Source organism: Trachemys scripta, chromosome 15, assembly GCF_013100865.1.
Source record: "Trachemys scripta elegans isolate TJP31775 chromosome 15, CAS_Tse_1.0, whole genome shotgun sequence".
Classification (NCBI taxonomy): domain Eukaryota; kingdom Metazoa; phylum Chordata; order Testudines; family Emydidae; genus Trachemys; species Trachemys scripta.
The window spans coordinates 21,428,652-21,446,733 of record NC_048312.1 but is presented as its reverse complement, the minus strand read 5'-3'; the positions used below and the strand labels follow the sequence as shown (position 1 = coordinate 21,446,733).

The 18,082-nt window shown below is 41.7% G+C and overlaps 2 protein-coding genes across 7 annotated transcripts in view; one reads left to right on the top strand and one right to left on the bottom strand.

Annotated features, from left to right (window-relative positions):
• EIF4ENIF1 (eukaryotic translation initiation factor 4E nuclear import factor 1) overlaps nucleotides 1–1,833 on the bottom strand; it is a 37,253-nt gene extending 35,420 nt beyond the window's left edge. For 2 of the 4 annotated variants that reach the window (XM_034790759.1, XM_034790761.1), the window contains exons 1-2: nucleotides 1,683–1,833; nucleotides 484–604 (exon numbers count right to left, since the gene is read on the bottom strand). In XM_034790759.1, the coding sequence (XP_034646650.1) occupies nucleotides 484–576 (93 nt within the window). In that variant the 5' untranslated portion in view covers nucleotides 577–604; nucleotides 1,683–1,833. The remainder of the gene's footprint in view (nucleotides 1–483; nucleotides 605–1,682) is intronic. The other 2 variants (XM_034790758.1, XM_034790760.1) reach the window with 1 other exon arrangement.
• A 3,212-nt stretch (nucleotides 1,834–5,045) lies between these two features.
• The window catches only part of SFI1 (SFI1 centrin binding protein), a 53,337-nt gene continuing 40,300 nt past the window's right edge, over nucleotides 5,046–18,082 (top strand). For 2 of the 3 annotated variants that reach the window (XM_034790853.1, XM_034790851.1), the window contains exons 1-7: nucleotides 5,052–5,153; nucleotides 7,957–8,054; nucleotides 9,344–9,524; nucleotides 10,399–10,470; nucleotides 13,100–13,210; nucleotides 15,131–15,225; nucleotides 17,886–18,003. In XM_034790853.1, the coding sequence (XP_034646744.1) occupies nucleotides 8,033–8,054; nucleotides 9,344–9,524; nucleotides 10,399–10,470; nucleotides 13,100–13,210; nucleotides 15,131–15,225; nucleotides 17,886–18,003 (599 nt within the window). In that variant the 5' untranslated portion in view covers nucleotides 5,052–5,153; nucleotides 7,957–8,032. Of the gene's footprint in view, nucleotides 5,154–7,956; nucleotides 8,055–9,343; nucleotides 9,525–10,398; nucleotides 10,471–13,099; nucleotides 13,211–15,130; nucleotides 15,226–17,885; nucleotides 18,004–18,082 lie in introns of all 3 variants that reach the window. The other variant, XM_034790852.1, reaches the window with a different exon arrangement.

The window sequence follows — 18,082 nt, the reverse complement described above, 5'->3', positions numbered from 1 at the left end:
CATCCGCGTATAGTTTGTATTTACAAGCCATATTTGATACAGCTATACACATGAGAATTAAACATTCCAAGGAGACACTATCCTTGCTCCTAGAAGGACTCTCCTCCACGTTTGGTATGATGTCCATTTGGGCCTTGAACAGACTAGAATTTAAAACATGTTATCTATCACGTGTTAGCCACCACATGTTTGCCAACACATTTTAAAGCATAGTGGAGGGCAAGCATAGGCTTCAACTTGATCAGTTTAGCACATGTTGTGAGGCACATGGACACTATCACCTCACTGTAGTATCTATTTAAGACAGCATTCCTTGTTTACACTAGACCTTTAAAAGATGCTAGCTAATATATAGCTATATCACACCTTCAAATCCTACTCTAGACAAGGCCTATGAGGAACACAGGACTTTTTGTCTCCCTAAAATTGATCAGTTTCAATCTAAGTGTTTCATACAATTTTTAAAGAAAGAAGTTAGCTTACTTTTGTGTAACGATGAGATTTTACTGTTATTCTGCTCAAGTCAAGGAAAGTGTCACCATTTTCCATTTCTGCTATAGCCCCTCTCTTATCCATGGCTACTTGAAAGCCTTTGACTATGGACCTGATTTAAAAAACAAACAAACAAACAGAATTATGTTAATAAAATAGACAACACAGCTGAAGGCTTTATAGCGTACACCTTCCTTACTGCCCATGGAACTGTCGTCAACTTACATTTAACATAAGAAAGTACATGTCACAAAATATATTTTTACTGTTTGATGTGTTAGCTGTTGAGCACCTAAACTATAACTGGCAGTAAAATATCTTAATTAACAGCTCTAGAACAAATATTTTAATTAATCATAGGCACCTAGACACCTTTGTAGTTCAGAGACCCAGCTCTTAAGCAGCTTTAGCACAACAGAGATTATCACAGGGACAGAAACAGAATACAGATGGGAAGTTCATAAAATGAAAGAGAAAGACTGGATAGAAAGCCCCCTGCCTCATGCTGGGAAGTCCTAGATGCCTATGCAACCTAGTTGCCATGACAGTCACTTGCACCCCATTTTGGGGCATGCAGGACCCACATGAATACCATGGAGGAGCCTAGGCCTCCAAGCCATGGCTTGCAGAGCAAACAGAGTCCTACACAGCGAGTGAGTGCCACTGTTTCTGTATGGTTGCCAACACTATTTCAAAAATAAGGAACTTTTCTTAGCACCCCTGCCCCACCACTCTTCCTGATATTATCATAATCAATATCGTTGTTAACAATAGCACTTATATTCACCGGGGGTATTTCTTGCTGCTTTTTGCAGCACTCTTTTTGTATAGAAAGGAAAAAATAGGGGCTGTCCCTCATAGTAAGGGACTGCTGGCAAGCCTACACAGCTGACAAGTCAGAGGCACCCCCAGCCTCATGGCTGGCGAGAGCAGACACAACAGACCCCCCCAGCGCAGGTGCCACTCTCCACCCGCCCCACTGGTGACCTGACGCACACAGCGATAGGTTTGCGATGTGTGTGGAGGCCCTCATCCGGGATGGGGAAGGGGAAAAGATGACCCAGGGCCGCCTTATCTTACTGGGCCCAGACACCAACACACCGGTGGCGAGCGGGGACACCGAGGCACCGCGCAGGTAACGTCTCACCTGGCAGTGCGGGTCCCCGGCCCCGGGTAAAGAGGATACTCACTGTGCGGAAGACACGGTCCCCTCCAGAGCGCTCAGCTCCTCGCAAGGCCTTGCCGCCGCCCACGGCGTTACTTAGCCCTAGTGACCGGCTTCTCCACCCCCCCTCCCAGCAGCGCCCCGCGCCACGCTCTCCACACACACACACAGCTCCCTCCCCGCCCGGCCGCTTGCCCACCCCCGGCTCGCGCCGCCGCTACTCCCCCACCCCTCCGTTCCCTTCTCCAGCTCGCTCGTTCGCTCGCGCGCCCTCTCCCGATTTGCCCGACTCTCGCACTCTGTCTCCTCTCAGCCACCGTAACCGGGGCTTTCTAGAGCCCCCCCCTTACCCCTTTAATAGCCACCGCGCAGGCGCGGCCTGCTTGCCCGGCCCGGGGGCTCTCGGCTGTAATGCCTGACTGAAAAGCCCAGTCTCCCGCTGTATGGCGCCTTCTCGCCTCCGTATATCGAACTTCAAAAGTGAATCACAGCCTAGGACCGTTTTTTTTTTATAGACATAGCCATCGGAGACCGATGGTTTGACGGATTGCGAGGACTCCTCAGGCATTATCACCAGCCAGCCCTGCGATGGAAGCTGGTGCCCATGTAGCCCATGCGGCGGGGGAGGGGGTATGGTTTAAGGGCCATGTGCACACAAGCTGATAGAGACTTATTAGGCCGGGCCAGTGCTTAGTTGTCGTACAGAGTTATTTTTGTTGTTTGTAGGTGGGGTGTTTTGGGGTGGGGGAAAGAGGGTCATGTGCACTATACTCACCTGCCAGGGACCCATATACACACTGCAAAATCATTCTTCATCAAAGACATGTTTTAAAAAACTACCCTTTAAATCAATCCAAAATGAGGCATTTCTTTTCTCAAACCAGTTAAACTTGGTATGTCTACATAATAACAGGAGAAAAATAAGAACAGGGAATTGTATTACTTAATCTTTCTTATTCTCAGTCTCCTGGTATGCTATTAGCAAGAAATAGAGAATATATTTCCAACACCTGTTTATAGAACTTTTTAATTAACAGCATCTGAGGCCTTGATCTTGCATTGAGGTCCAGGTAAGTGGACCCCCTACGTTCACAGAACTTCATTTAGGGTCCCAGTTGTGAAAACTTCAGAACAGGAGCCCTGTTGAGTCAACTCTACATAAGTACAGGGATCTGACTATGTGGAGCAACTTGCAGGATTGGGGCAAAAGTCACTATCTTCAACTATTTTCCAATTAAACACAAGGTCTATATTAGATAATACATTCACATCAACCTTTATTGTAGAATGAAACAATATTATATGAAGATTTCTTACATTACAAGTCAGTGATATCTTTAAACAAACATTTAAAAATGGCCTCACTTGATACCTTCCATGTACAGCAAGTTTGCCAGGCTGATCTACTCTTTGTCCACCTTAATTAGTTTATTGCAGGATGAAGACCTCTTCAGCACTGCTCCAACTGTCATACTTGAGGGTTAAGCAAGAGCTCTACAGGGTATAGTGTTTTGAAGGGCCCACTATAAGGTCTTTTTGAGAAACTATGTAGGTAGACCCTGTGTCTGCACAGAGACCCATTGTCTTTTGTGGGATTCCACTTAGTTGTCAGGGTCCACCTGCTGTGCAGTTCTCAGTTTAGGATCAGAGCCTAATACATGTGAGGTTTGAGGCAGATATCTGGAACCACATAGCACTTCTAGGGCCAGGGATATTTGTTAGAAGGGAGACATAATAGATTTTACAAATTAGGGCAGGATAATCATGGTATTTGCCATTATTGCTACTATAGCTGTTTGCATCAGGTATATGGATTTTTTTTTACTTTGTATTTGTAAAATATTGTAGATACACACTTTGAAATGATTGCAAACTTGATTAGTTTAACTGTAGTTTTTGTAACTATCTCTGCATCCTAAGCTAAAATGCTATTTTGTAACTTCTTATAACACCTTAGAAAACAGGAGATAGCCACACACTTCATAAAGTAGCAATATATAAGAAGGACTATATTTTCCTCTTTCTACAGCTATGGCAAAAGATGATTAATCCAATGCAATACTGTGTCAAGATACACTACTCCCTTTTAGGCTGATTTTAGACTTGATTTTGCAGTTCTCATGCAGATAAATTTATTTCAATGGGAATTTTGTCTACATAAGGACTGCATTCTTTAATATGCCTTGTGCTTAAGAAGCAAGTTTCAAAGCAATGTCATGAAGATGGCTATAGAAGGTGAGCCCAGATTAACCAAAGGCACTCAGTGCACTTGCACAGGGCCCCCACCTTAGGAGGGCCCGTGATCACTGGCAGAAAACCAAAACAAACCACACACATGCACTTTCTCTCTCACACACACACAGTGGGGCAGGAAGGGGATGAGGCGGCAGGGGAGGGCCCTACCTATGTACTGTGGAGAGAGCCAAAAAAACAGGATTGGGGAGCTGCGCCAGCACTAAAGGACAGAAGTCACTGCAGGGTGAGTGTGGGGAGGCTTGCTCTCCAACACCCTCCCAGGTCCTCCCATCCACCTGGTGGCAGGGAAGGTTGGGTTCCCTCAATTGCCATTGTGCACAGGGCCACAAAATTCTTTATTTGGACACTGACAGATGGCTTCTCTCTTGGCAGAAACCCTGGGGAATTTTGCCTGTATTGAAGTACAGGAGAACTCTGGGTTCATGAATGAGCTTGACATTTTGGGGATCAAGCTTAGCAAATGGTCTGAGAGGGACATTGTCAAGCTTAGAAGAATAGACATTGGTCACAAGAAGTAGATTATTAGCCAGGAAAGCCATTCAAAATTACCTGTCCCCTCAAAACCAATAATAACTAATAACTAAATAATAATATAACTTACTTACATTAGTATAGCAGTTTTCATCCCCAAAGTCCCTAGAGCATCTTAGTCACGTGTGCTCTCTTCCCAACTCTGCCATTGGCTGATTGTATGATCTTGTCTCTTTGTACCTGAGGTAAAGAGGGATAATGGTTAGGTCTGCAGATGTGTTTGTAAGGCTCAGTTCATCTAGTGCTGAAGGTGAAAAGTTCCAAGTGCTATTAGCTGGCTACATATAGCACCCCTAACCTGCTGCTGGAGTGGGGACATGCTCTGAGTGGTGCTCCCAGAGAATGTGCCATGGGATTGTTTGAGGTTACTCAGAGCAGGATGTGGGTGTTTAAGATCATGTCCTTCGCCCCGTGGCTGCTGGGTCTTATCATTCACAATACCAAATAGCCATGTGGGAGCTGGCATGCACTGAGGAGGCAAAGAGGACATGATGGGCCTTGGCTGCGTTTCCTTCTCCCCCATTCCCCTCCCAGGCGCTAGAGGCCGCTGCAGGACCGTATCGCTCAGAGATACGGGCTGGGGTCCTGCTGCTGCTCGTCACCATGGTGATAGAGGCGGTGCGCCGGGCGGGCCTGGAGGCTGCGCTGAGGATTCCGCGGGAGGAGCCGCTAGGACACGGGTTGGTCCCGATTCCGCACGGCATCTGCTGTGAGAGATATGAGTTGCCCCACTGGTGGGGGGTGGGGTTCGGCCGTGAATTGTCCCCCGGTTACAGAGCGGGGCTCTAGGGCAGTGGTTTGACCCCCTCCCGGTCCCATAGTTTTTTTTGGGGGGGGGCTCTAGGGCAGTGAGTTACCCCTCTCCCCCAGGTCCTACAGCTGTGTGTGTGTGTGGATCTAGGGCAGTTAGTTGCCCCCAGGTCCTACAGCTCTGTGTGTGTGTGTGGGCGGGTGGCTCTAGGGCAGTGAGTTGCCCCCCCCCCCCCGGTCCCACAGCTGTGTGTGGTTCTAGGGCAGTGAGTTTCCCCCTCCTCTCCCCCCCCCCGTCCCATTGTCCCACAGTTGTGGGGGGTGGGTCTAGGACAGTGAGTCAACCTCAGTGTCCTGCTGGAAGACTGGTAGATTGAGCAGTGAGTCGGTCCCCTGTCAAGGTAATCTTGGTCCTGCTGCTGGAGGAGTGGGTTATGGGACTGTGAGTTGTACTCTGTCTCCCTGTTCCTGCCTTGTGACTGGGGAGTCTAGCCATCCTGTGAACTGCTGAGTCTGCACACGGCCTCCTGTAAAATGTAGGGGTCCTACAAGTGATCCTGGTTACTCATAAAAGCAGCTGAGGGAATACAGTAAGGCTGAGCTTGGGCTGTGAAGCCACAACCTTCCCTTCTCCCACCTTTCAGATCCTTTTCTGGGTATGAAAAGAGAAAGGCACATGAGAGTGAGGGGGTTCTGATGCTGGACTCTGGGCCAGAGGAACCCAGACTCCCAGGGACTGTCGTCCATAATAACAGGATTGTTCTGAATCTATGACACTTCCCTGTAGTGCCAGGGGAAATAGAGATTCCAGGGGATTTGTGAACTCTCAAAAATGGAATGGGATTGGAATTCAAAGTGAGAAGGTGTCCTTCCCAAGAACTGTCTGGTCAATATAAAGCATTAGACTAGTTTTGTTATTAATGTTTTGCAGCCCTTTAAATAGGGAAAGTACAAACACCACAGAGACCAGCACAATACAAATATCTTTGTAGTAGATAGGTTACTATTATTACATTACAGCCAGGACCCCAGACATAACATCTTCATTGTGTTTATTGCAAGGGTTTGGCGCATCACTGTGTAGTTCTGTAGTATGTGTGTTTTTATCTATCTATCTATCTATCTATCTATCTATCTATCTATCTATCTATCATATGAAAGTTTGATTGAAAATGAGTATATTTGGATTCTTCAGCCCTGATCCCACAAGGAGTTCACTGTGGGCAGAGCCTTATTGACTTCAGTGACTCTCTCCATTGGTTCTTCAGCCCTGATCCCACAAGGAGTTCACTGTGGGCAGAGCCCCATTGACTTCAGTGACTCTCTCCATTGGCACAGGGGTCCAACTTCACTCATATCACTTTGCAGAATTGAGGCTTTAATGTCCCTTTCATTCCAATCTTTCATGCCTTGCTCAGAGAAACTTTTCTTTTAGACCCTAATCCTACAGTATGTTCTATGGAGACAGACCCCTGCATCTTCAGAGCCGAATTAATTTTAGTCAGACTCTGTGCTGGGGTCCACTTGCACAGAATTCATTACAGGATCAGGGGTTGTATTTGGTATTCCATTTTCTTAATTTGTGTTTGAGGCAGTTTCACCTGTTATCTGTTTTCTCGTATCTTGGCTCATAACTAGTATGTCTAGATACTGGGACCTAGGTTCATATAAATACCAGGATTTGGTTATACAGCAGCAGTTCTATTTAGACATCCCTTGTTGTCTCAAGAGTTAAGTAATCTTGACTGATGTTATCATTAGGGTGTCTCAGTGTTTCATCATAACTGTTGATTTCCATGGGGTTTATAAACGTAGCATGCACTATTCCTTGTGAGTTAAAATTTGAAATAAAAGGTCGCAATCTGGGAGGTATTTTTCTGTTAATCAAAACTGGACAAAATTAGCCTTGAAATTTGTATTGCAAAAAAGCAACAGCAAACAAAGGTTCTAAGGTTGCAAAAAAAAAAAAAAAAAAAAAAAGGCTAAATTTTCCAAGCTAATAGTCTACAACAAAGATAATTTGCTCAGCTTTAAGAAAGTTGTTTTTTTAAAGAGCAATAAGTCACACTAAGTATGATGTGTCTGGCATGATTTGATGGTTCTTTAAAGCACAAATCCAAAGGCTCCTTGACTTTAATAACCTGAGAAACAGAGTAATCCTCTGTAAATTCACTGTCTTAAGAAATGCAGCTTATTATTATAAGGAAAACAAATTAGACTTGTGTACTTACTGGGCATTATCAATATGGTGTGGCATCCCTATCAGCCAATCAGATTGCTCTGTTTATATCCAGCTGTCAAGTTCTTTCATGCTTCATATTTTTCAGTTCCTTTGTATATGGGGCAATTAACAAAAAACATCAAATTATTTGTGATATTGATACATATGGACCAGGTGTCATTAAAAATTCTGAGCAGTCCAATTGCATTATTTGATTAAACCAGTCTGTTGAGCACATAGATGTCATGGAGATGGGCACATTAGAAATGCATATATAGGACCTCATCATGATATTTGGACATTTATTCACTGAATAGACCCACTGAGATCAACTTTATAAAATCAGAGGGTTGTGAATGTTCAGCAGTCCATCATTCTGACTGACTGAACATCTAGAAGTTTTGTTTACTATTTTATTCAGGTGAGTTTGCGTGAGAAGTGGTTGGGGTGCACCTGAGAGTTGATACAAAATGTACGTGTCATATAAGCACCACTGATTCACCCAAAATAACTCAAAATAATTCTTGTATATTGTCCAAAGGTGTTTGACTGCTAACACGTGAGATTCCAGAAAGATTAGTGGATTTGATTATAGAGTACCCAAGATTGGAGGAAAGATGGAGAAAAAATCCAAGGGCAGGTGAGGAATAGTGGATAGGCCCTCCCATGTTAAAGGATGCAGTTATATTATTTTGTTTTTCTATCAATCCAACTCCGTTGGATCTAAATAAAGTTGTTACCTGTGTATTTCACTCAGAAGATGCTATTAACAATGTTTTATAGACATCTGTTCAAAAGTTGTTCCACTTTATTTGTATAGATGAAGCCTCTGTTGCCTATTGGGGAGCTCAGGAATGTGTTTATGGTTCTAATGTTCAAATCTGGAGGGTGGTGGCGGTGTTTGCTTTTGGAAAGGAAAATTGGATGCAACTGGTTCAACAAGTTGTAGCTGGTCTTAAATTGTGGTTGTTATCATAAAGTCAATCAGGAATGTTAAACATGGAATCCCATAACACCATTTTTAAAGTCACTTTTCACAATGGAACTGCACTTTGACTAAGACAAACTGTTTAAAGATGACCTGCAAAGGGGAAAAATGTTTTGCCTAGTTTGGCTTCTTTATGATGAATAAAGGTCTGAAATTTTTTTTTCCAGAAAAGTTCTTTTTTTCCCTGCTTGTTTTTCAATTCGGAAATTCAGGTCTCATCTTTCCTGTAAGACTATATGGAACACTAGTGAATTAATAGGACTGTGACATCACAAGTACTAAGAGACAGGAAGGGATTTTTAGTCAGATTTCTTAAAACTACTACTACTAGTAGTAGTAGTAGTATTTATTTAAGAAAAAGGTATTTAGCTCACTTGTCTGCGCACAGCTAGGAGAAAGGATCTTTATGTGAAAGATTAAATGCTTCTTGCCCTTTAACTGAAGGTTGAGAAATCTCCCACTTCAGTACTCTAGTAGGAATCTTTCAGCAAAAATAGGTAAGAAAATACTAGGTGGTAATATTATTTTATTCAGAAGGTAAAAAATAAACAGAACAACAAGTTCAAACCCACCTGCACAAAAGTTTCAGGTCTTTATAAATATTAATGAAGTGAAAGAGAACACAAACCAACGTTCTTTCTTTTCCATGTCACCTTTAAAACAAAGAGGAAATATTAATGGGATGATTGCACTTGGACACTGTGCTCCCATCACCATGTTTTATGGCAACTTTTGGGGAATGACTGAGAAATTTCAGGAGACAGTTTACTGAGCATGAAAATTAATCAAATGAAACTTTTAAAAATACTGTCTGCAGGTGTTAACTTTATATGTGATTTTAGTGTGATACTTTTGTATGGATGAGGTCACATAGACACTAACATCTGCTAACTGTGAATCTGACCTTACAAGTGATATTTCTTTTTCTCTTTCCTTTTACGTTTAAGATCTTTCAAGACAGATGCAGCCCAGAAATTACATACTCCCAAAGTTCGTGCATTTGGACGATCTGTTACTCCCCGGCCTGGTGGGAATCAGCGTTGGAATGGGAGTCATCTGGTTCCGTATCGGGTCACATACACCTGGAACCGAGGTGGGAGGTTAAAAGAACTCCGTATCAGGTGATAGTGAAAGCTGTGCTCTGTATGTTTTGTTTTTTTAATCCTACTAAGGAAGGCAGCATTTTCTAGTGATTAGAATGGGACTGGAAGTCATGAGACCTGGGTTTTACTCTCATATTTGCCATTGATTTGCTAAGTGACCTTGAGAAAGTCATTTATCCTTTTTGTGGCTCAGTTTCTCCATCTGTTAAATAGGACTAATAATACCCACTGTTTTTGATTTCCAGGGGAAAGGTGCTCGCTAAATACAAAGTAGTACTATGACTGTCCTTCTCACTGTGGCTGATTCTATATTTTGAATGGTTTGCTTTATGAGGAGTTTGAGATCTTTTGCTATTCCTTCTGTAGGAAAATGTAAATAACTCGTAGTGAACAAGATGAATATGAATAGATAATTATAGGAATCTAGCCAGGCATTTTAGCTCTTGGTTCTGTGATCTAAGACCCACTCTACAAATTGTTTAGAAAAAGCCATTCTGTTATGGAATCAGATAGTCACCATGCAAATGAAACACAGAAGGGCCTAAGCTCCATTAAATCACCTGACAGCATCCCAATTAAGCAACCATCATTGTTATTTAGTATCATTAGGTATAAATAGGTTCCAGAGGAGACATCTTGTCTACATGGATTTCCCAGCTAAGTATGTCCTGATTAGGTCCCTGGTCTTGCAATGGTACACATGCCTAAGTTAATGGGACAACTCAGATGGTTAAAGTTAAATGTGTGTTTAAGTCTGTGCACGATTGGGACCTTAGTGTTATGTATTGTAGTTATTATGTATCAAGCTTCTGAGTCTCAAAAAACATTGCATGGAATTAAGAGATTGAGTACAAAAATGCAGAAAGGCAACTAACCTGTGTTTGTCTTCCAGGCATCTGGCCAGGAAGTTCCTCTATTTGTGGGTGAAAAAGACATTTGGACAAGTTCTTCCTTCCAAAGCCAGGTAATTGAAGCTCCAAATAGTAAGATTCTACTTTGACGTGGCTGAGCATTTGTATAGCTAAGCAAAGGGATACCTGTTTTGCAGGAAAATATTTGCAGATGCCTTTTGAAATTATTTGAGATCTCTCTGAATATTATTCTTAAATAATTGTGGCCAAATTTTACTTTAACTGTAAATCCAGAGAAATTGCACTGGTTTCAGTGCAGATTTGTGGGATTTACACCAATGAAACTGAGAGTAGAATTTGGCCTTTCATTTTCATTGTATACATTTTTTTAAATTAGAATATTATAGACAGTAAAGGTGGGAAAGATCCAATAGATCATTTAGTTCACTTCATCCTGCAGTATACAAGGCTATTCTTAATGTGTATTCACAAATGCTTTGCGTATTTGATCTTTGAACTGCTACAGCAATAGAGGTTCTACAATTTGGTTTTAAATCACTACTGAAAAAGCAACACTCTCTTTTTGGAATTTCTTCCTATTTTGCTTTAATTTATGTGTCCACTCTTGCTTGTCCTTGCTCTACGGGCATAATCCAGTTCCCGTTGAAGATAGTGTAAAACCTGCATTGACTTCAGTACGAGTTAGATCAGGCCCTAAGTCATCCCATTTCATTCCACTATGAGGAATATAAATTCTTACCAAGATTGTATTAGCTGGTGAACATGAATTGTCCTGAGAGCCATAATAGAACTCTTCCCCTCTTCCTCCCACATATTGGGTGTGCATTACTTGCTTTGGCAATGTGCAAATCCAGTATAAGAAGTCTGGTGAATGAGTGAAAATGCCTTTTTTGAAATCTAGAGCTCAGCCAGCTAAATTAAACCAAAATAACTTTATTTTAAATTTAAAAATATTGTTCCCAAATCCAAGACCAGATCTAGGGTCACATTATTGGGGGAGGCAAGTGGGTATTTTTGGGCCTTTGAATGTTATTTTAAAAGTGCACAACCTTCCAAGGAGGTAGTTAGATCCCTGGAAAGTCTTGGATTTTAAGAGTTTAAAAAAAGTGAAATTTGGCTACTGTGTCAGTATTTTGCTATGATTTATAATTTAAATAAAGGATGAAGGCTGTACATATTGTGCATATTTTGGCCTTTCTGACAATAATTTGGGGCCCCTTGAAGATCATTTGGGGAAACAAAATGTCCCTTTTGCCCCACTGATAGTGCCAGGTCTGCCCAAATCCCACATTGCCCTGGTTCACCACCCTCCTGTTGTTTTAACAATTCAGTCAATCTGAAAGAATAACCTATGCCTCTTTCATTTTTTCCTGCTTGAGTGCTTGGAATGGCTTAGCAGCTTGGTTTGATAGGGTAGGTAGCTTTGAATTGTAATGTATGTTTTTTTGGTGTTTTTTTGGGGGGGCGGGGGAGTGGTCATTTTGAGCCTGATCCTGCAGAACTTACACATTTGAACAGCCCCATTAACTCAGTGAGATTCTTCCCGTGAACAAGGGCTGCAAGACTGGGCCCATTGTTTGCTTATCTCTTTCTGTTTGTTGCCTATTCTTTGGTTGATCCTTCCGTTTTCCTAATCTCTATGAAAAATATACATAGATGAGAAACATGAGGAAATTATTCACATTTGCACCTAGTGTGACTTTAAATTTTTGAGAATATTAGCGATGTCATTTTGGCCAATGATCATTTTCTCAGAGTAATGTTTAAGTGAAATCAGAATTGAGGTTTCTCAGATAGGGACAATAGATATACTGGTCATTGTTATTTCTAATGATAGAGAATCTTATTATTTGAAATCCCTCATCTGAGTCCCAGTTCCTTAGTTCAAAACCTCATCCCATCTGAGTTTTTATTAGTTTAACATTAACGTGAATGTTCATGTAACACCATCCGGTGGCCTGGTCATCTGTGGGAATTGAACCCAGGATCTCTGGATCTAAAAGCAAAGACCTTTATGGCTTGTGCTAAAGGACTAGGTTAATAAACTTAGAGGCAGTAGCTCATTCATAAACCTTTATACATGGCAACTAAAGGTGGACAAGCAGCCACACTGATAGCACATGGTGCATGTAGAAAGAATTTTATCTAAGGTTCTTAATCATCCCTTCTTGAAATTTTAAATTCAGAATAATTTGTTTCACGGAGCACAGTGGGTATATTTCAGAGAAATATAAACCTGTAATCCAAATTAGTTACAAATATACTTTTAAAAATTAAAACAAAAGTTAGCTTTTGGAAAAAACATTCACACAAACCAATACCAAACAAGACTGACTAGAAATGTAAATGTAGCAGAGTGTTGTCTAATGGTTTGAGGCTCAAGCATAGCTCAAGAGAGGAGTTCTATTCCCAGATCTGCCACCAACTGACTGTGATCTTGGGCAAGTCACTTAACCTCTCTGTATTTTGTTTCTCAATTTTAAAAGAGGGGTAATTATTTACAAGGGTTGTGTGAGGCTCAATTAATTATATCTTAAAGCACTTTTAGATTCAGATTAAAAGTGGTATAGAAGGGCAAAGTTTTTTTATGTAGTTAGATACGGTTGGGTTAAGTAGCTAATACTGGAAAAAGGAGAGGTCCAGTCTCCTTTAAAATGTATTTGCTATTGACTAAGATATTTTTACAAATCTTCCCATCCTCAAAATCTTTCAACTGTATAGATGTCATTATGATCGGAAGATTCTGCAAAAAACCTTTGGCGAGTGGAAGGAGGAATGGTGGATTGTCTGCAGAGAGTGGAAGCTTAGCGTCAGAGCTGACTGCCATTACAGGTCTGTGAAATGGCCTTGTATTGTTGTGTTCACAGCTGTGTGAGACATCCTCCCTGGGTCTTGGAGGATGGTGTATATGTCAGTAAACAAACTACCCCAGCAGCACTGTTAGCTGAGGAAAGGCCAATATTAATGCTTTCCTCACTTATTATGTACAACTTTTTCTTCCTTCCTTATGGCCCCCCTTCATCCAACAAACAGTAAATTTTTCTTTCTTTGTCCTAAGATGAAATCAGATGTCACAGCTCGGGTGTCTTCGGAGTACTGGTCACCTTGTCTGAATCAAATTTCCTGATTTCCATGAGTCAATAATTCATTTAGATCCCTCTGAACATGTTCATATTGATATTCCTCTCGTCTTCTAAGTGGCCAAGTTCTCTTGAGGTTTGCTGTTATTTGACTTGAAGGAAGGCGCAAATGAGCAGCTGGACACTTGTCTTTTTTTAGTGTGTCAAAATGCAGAGTAGTTGCCTTGCCGCTTGTCTACGGCTCACATGTTGACTAAGATTTGGGAACTTGATTTCTGTCTTGCTCCCAGATTATCTTCCACGTTGGCACAAACTCTGAGCCCATTAGCAGTGAAACAGGCATTCTAGATCCTCTTCTGCTTATATTGCTGTATGATGGGACAAATTAAGTTTCCTTTTCAAGAGGCTTTCATATATCTTGAGTAACCTCATAATCCCTTTATACCTTCCCCTCAACCTCTTACTGTAACATCAAAGCCTCTTGTACTCTTCTCTCTTTCTCACAAGGCTTTTTTGGCTATTATTCATAGGAACAAAGGGGTTTCTTCTTTCTTCACCTTGTCTCAGAGAGTGAGGAGTTAATCGATATCCTGTCCCCTTTTTTACATGCTCTTTCTCTGCAGTCCTTTTCAGTTTGAGAAAGCTTTCAGAATCCTCTCGTTAATGTCTCAGTATGGGGCATTGTAATTATTTAGAGGTAGACTGAAACATAGATGGATGAGTGATTGAGAGGCTAGGCCATACACACTCATTAAAAATATCTCTGTGAAGATGTTGCCTTTGCAGAATGGGTTATCCAAAGGGCAATCAAAGTTGATCCCAAACTTTTTCCCCTTGGATGTTAGGAAGCCTCACTTTCCTTGTGCCACCATGACTTTTCCATTGAATGGCAGAAGAAAAAGTCCAGATTCTGTGCTGCAAGACACTTCGCTTTCAGAATCTGACTATAAAGTCTCACTAGAAGCTGCTCTGTGTGATAGGAATTTCTCCTGCCCATTCCAGAGCAACTGAGACCAGGTCTACTGTACAGGAACTGGCTAGATTGGATCAAGGCTTATGATGCATTGTTTTGTTTTGTTTTTAACATGTGAACATAAGAATGGCCATAGTGGGTCAGCTCAATGGTCCATCTAGCTCAGTATCCTGTCTTCTGACAGTGCCAGCGCCAGATGCTTCAGAGGGAATGAATGGAACAGGGCAACTTATCAAGTGTTCCATTCTCTGTCGTCCAGTCCAGTCAGAGTTTAGGGACACCCAGGTTGCAACCTGGCCATCTTGGCTAATACCCTTGATGGACCTATCCTCTATGAATTTATCTAATTCTTTTTTTAATCTAGTTATTCTTTTGGCCTTCACAACATCTCCTGGCAATGAGTTCCCAAGGTTGACTGTGTATTGTGTGAAGAAGTACTTCCTTATGTTTGTTTTAAACATAATGTCTATTAATTTCATTGTGTGAGCCCTGGGTCTTGTCTTCTGTGAAGGGGTAAATAACACTTTCTTATTCACTTTCTCCACACCATTCATGATTTTATAGACTATCATATCCTCCCTTAGTCTCTTTTCTAAAATGAACACTGCAGCCTTTTTAATCTCTTCTTAATTTCTTTGAATCATTTTTGTTGCCCTTCTCTGTATCTTATCCAATTCTAATATCGTTTCTGTTGTTCAGATATTTCCTATACAACCTGATATTCCAAGCCTGGAAGACTTTTATATGCCAGCAGCGAGAAAAGAGGAGCAAGTATCGTGTCGCAGAGGCTCATGGTGAGAGGGGAAGGGGGAGCGGCTTTCTTAAACGTTGATGTCAGTTTTTCCAGGGATGTGTGTGGACAAATCTCTAATCCCTGCATATGTTTGTGTATTTACCTCTCCGACTCCTATGTGCAAGTGTCATTTACCAAGGCTTGTGATATGTTCTCCATCACTGGTAATTTTTAAATCAAACTTGGGTGTTACACTCTGGGAATTATTTGGGGAAGTTCTGTGGCCTGTGTAATACAAGAGATCAGACTAGATGATTACAATGACCTTGGAATCTCTGAATCTTATGTGTAGATGGTTGTCTACCTAAGGCTAGCAGGGGAGATTGCTCTTGATGCATTGTACGGTGCAGCTGTACAGATAGTTAGGGATGCCAGTGAAAAAGCTTAAGGGACTCTCTATCTGCTCTTCAGACTCTCTACCTGCACTTCAGTGTGGGTCTGATCATTGGTATGGTATGTATTTGAATGGGTATTTTCACTAGAACAAATTATTGGTGGAGTTCCCCAGCCCCTCAGCTGATGTAGGAGTCAGCTCTGGCTTCCTCTCTGTGCATATGTTGGTTTTTACCCACCTTATCCTGAGTCCCCTCTCTTTTCAGAACACATGTTACGAGTGAAATGAAGCGCATAACATTTTCACAGTGAAATAGAGTTCTGACTTGAGCTATGTTGAGTCCTAGATTCTGTAGCTCCTAAGTGCACCCTGCTTTAGTGCACATGTTCTCTGGTCTACCATGGCTATGAAACCCTGCTGGGGAATCGCACATGCAAAGGGGATACATATTCTAGATGCACTGGAGGAGAAAGAAAGTTTTCTTTGCAAATGCCTGCCCCACTGACTCACTTGCCTGTAATGGTCTCAACTTCCAGTGACTACAGACAAAGATAGAGTGATTCCTTTGAGATCAAGTGGTAAATGACTGTAATTTTAAAGCTGAAGTCAAGATTTCTGTCCCATACTGCATGTCCAGTGTGAGGTTAGCTGACAACTGTGGTGTTTGTATATGTGTGCAACCCTGGAAATTTACAGACTGGCACCTAATGTCGGGTATAGTAAACTCAAAAGAGACTCATCCACCTTGTTGTGGAGGGAGGCCCCAGCAGTTGTGGAAGTAAATGTGTCCCTTAGGCCAAGTGGCAACTGTAAAGTGAGGCCAGAGGTGAGGAAGGATTCTGTCCTCCCCGACTGCTGCAGATGCCCCTACCCCAAGCCAGTTTATTTGGTCAGGTACAGGGACTAGGACCTGGCTGTAGTTCGTAAAGCACTTGGGGATATTTCAGGATGAAGGGAAATAATATACCTGTAAACTATTTATGGTTTTCCCGTCTCCAAGTAAGGAGGCCAGGCATTAACATGCAGCCCTACTCCCATTTTCACAAGGAGTCAAATTGCATCTCGAGGTGTTGATTATAAAACCTTAGAATTTACAACATTGAAGAGGAGAAAATACTTATGCCAGTAGCTCTGAGCAATGCTTTTAAATGTTAATACCACATATCAAATTAACACAAATTATTTGGCTTACAAAGAAAAATAATAATCCTCCCATTAATTAGTAAAAAAGTGAAAAAGAAGTAATCCCTTTTAAGATATGTTAGATCTTGGCTCACTAGATTTTGGAGGATGTTGCCATAGAAAGATATGTTTTCTATTTGATTTTAAATATTAAATAGCATAAAATTAACCAGCTTGTGTTTGGGGAAAGATACACTTTGGGTCATTTCTCATTAATAATACGCCAAATCAACACCATCAGGGTTGGGCTATGGGTTTGTTCTAAGAGTTTGAGAGGGAGGCAGTTTGTCTTAATGGATAGACCACTGGACTGTGATTTAGGAAACCTATGTTGTGTTCCTGGCTATGCTGCTGAACTTGGGCAAGTTCTTATCCTCACCTCTCTGTGCTTCAATGTCCCCATTAAAATGGAGATAATACTCCCTTGTAAAGTGCTTTGAGAACTACTGCTGAAGCGCTATATAAAGAACTAGATATTGTATTTTAATCTTGTCCAATAAGCCAGGTATGCTGAGTATTTCATACCCTTAAGAGATCTGGAAGATTTAAAAAGATGCCAAGCCCAGGTTTGTGCTATGTTTGTACAGAGTCCAGCACAATGGGTCAGTGATGGGCAGCTAGGCAGCTACTGCTATACAAATAATGTTTCCTCAGCATTCTCAGTAACTGTATCTGAGGCTGCAGTATGTGTGCACAGGAATCGTGCAGCCTGAACAAAGTCATTCAACAGTGTTTTATTTATACCTTGCGGGTTATGTGAAGCTATTGATATTTCAGATCTTATCTTAAACCCATCTCCTTTGCTCTGCCAGCCTCTAAGGGGCTTGTCTACATCAATTATTCTGGAATTAAGTAGTGTATACATTTAAAGTGCAATAGCTATTTCGCAGTAAGTCTTCATGTGGACACTCTTATTCCTGAATAAGTGTGTCCATGCAGGGAGTCATTGAGGAGTAGCTATTCTGGACAATTTCCTTGTGCAGACAAGGCTTATCTGTGCCTCTCTCTCTCTAACCCCAGCTCTTGGAATGGCTGCAGTTTTAGCCTTTCCCAGTAGGTGGCAATGTAAGGCTGATAATGATTTTTAAAATAACAAATCCTTGTTTGTCATTTTAAAAAAATGTTATAACCATTGCTGTGCACAGCGGAGAAGCAGAAGCTGCGCTGGACATGGCAGCATTGGCTGATCTACATTGATGTTCGCAGGACCAAGCATAGGATGCGATCCGAGGCATTGGCGTTCAGGGAAACAAGCACTCTGCGGTGAGAAACCACAAACACCTTCTCTATCCCATGATCTGCTCCCACACTAAATCTTCCTGGTTCATAGTTATGATTCTGT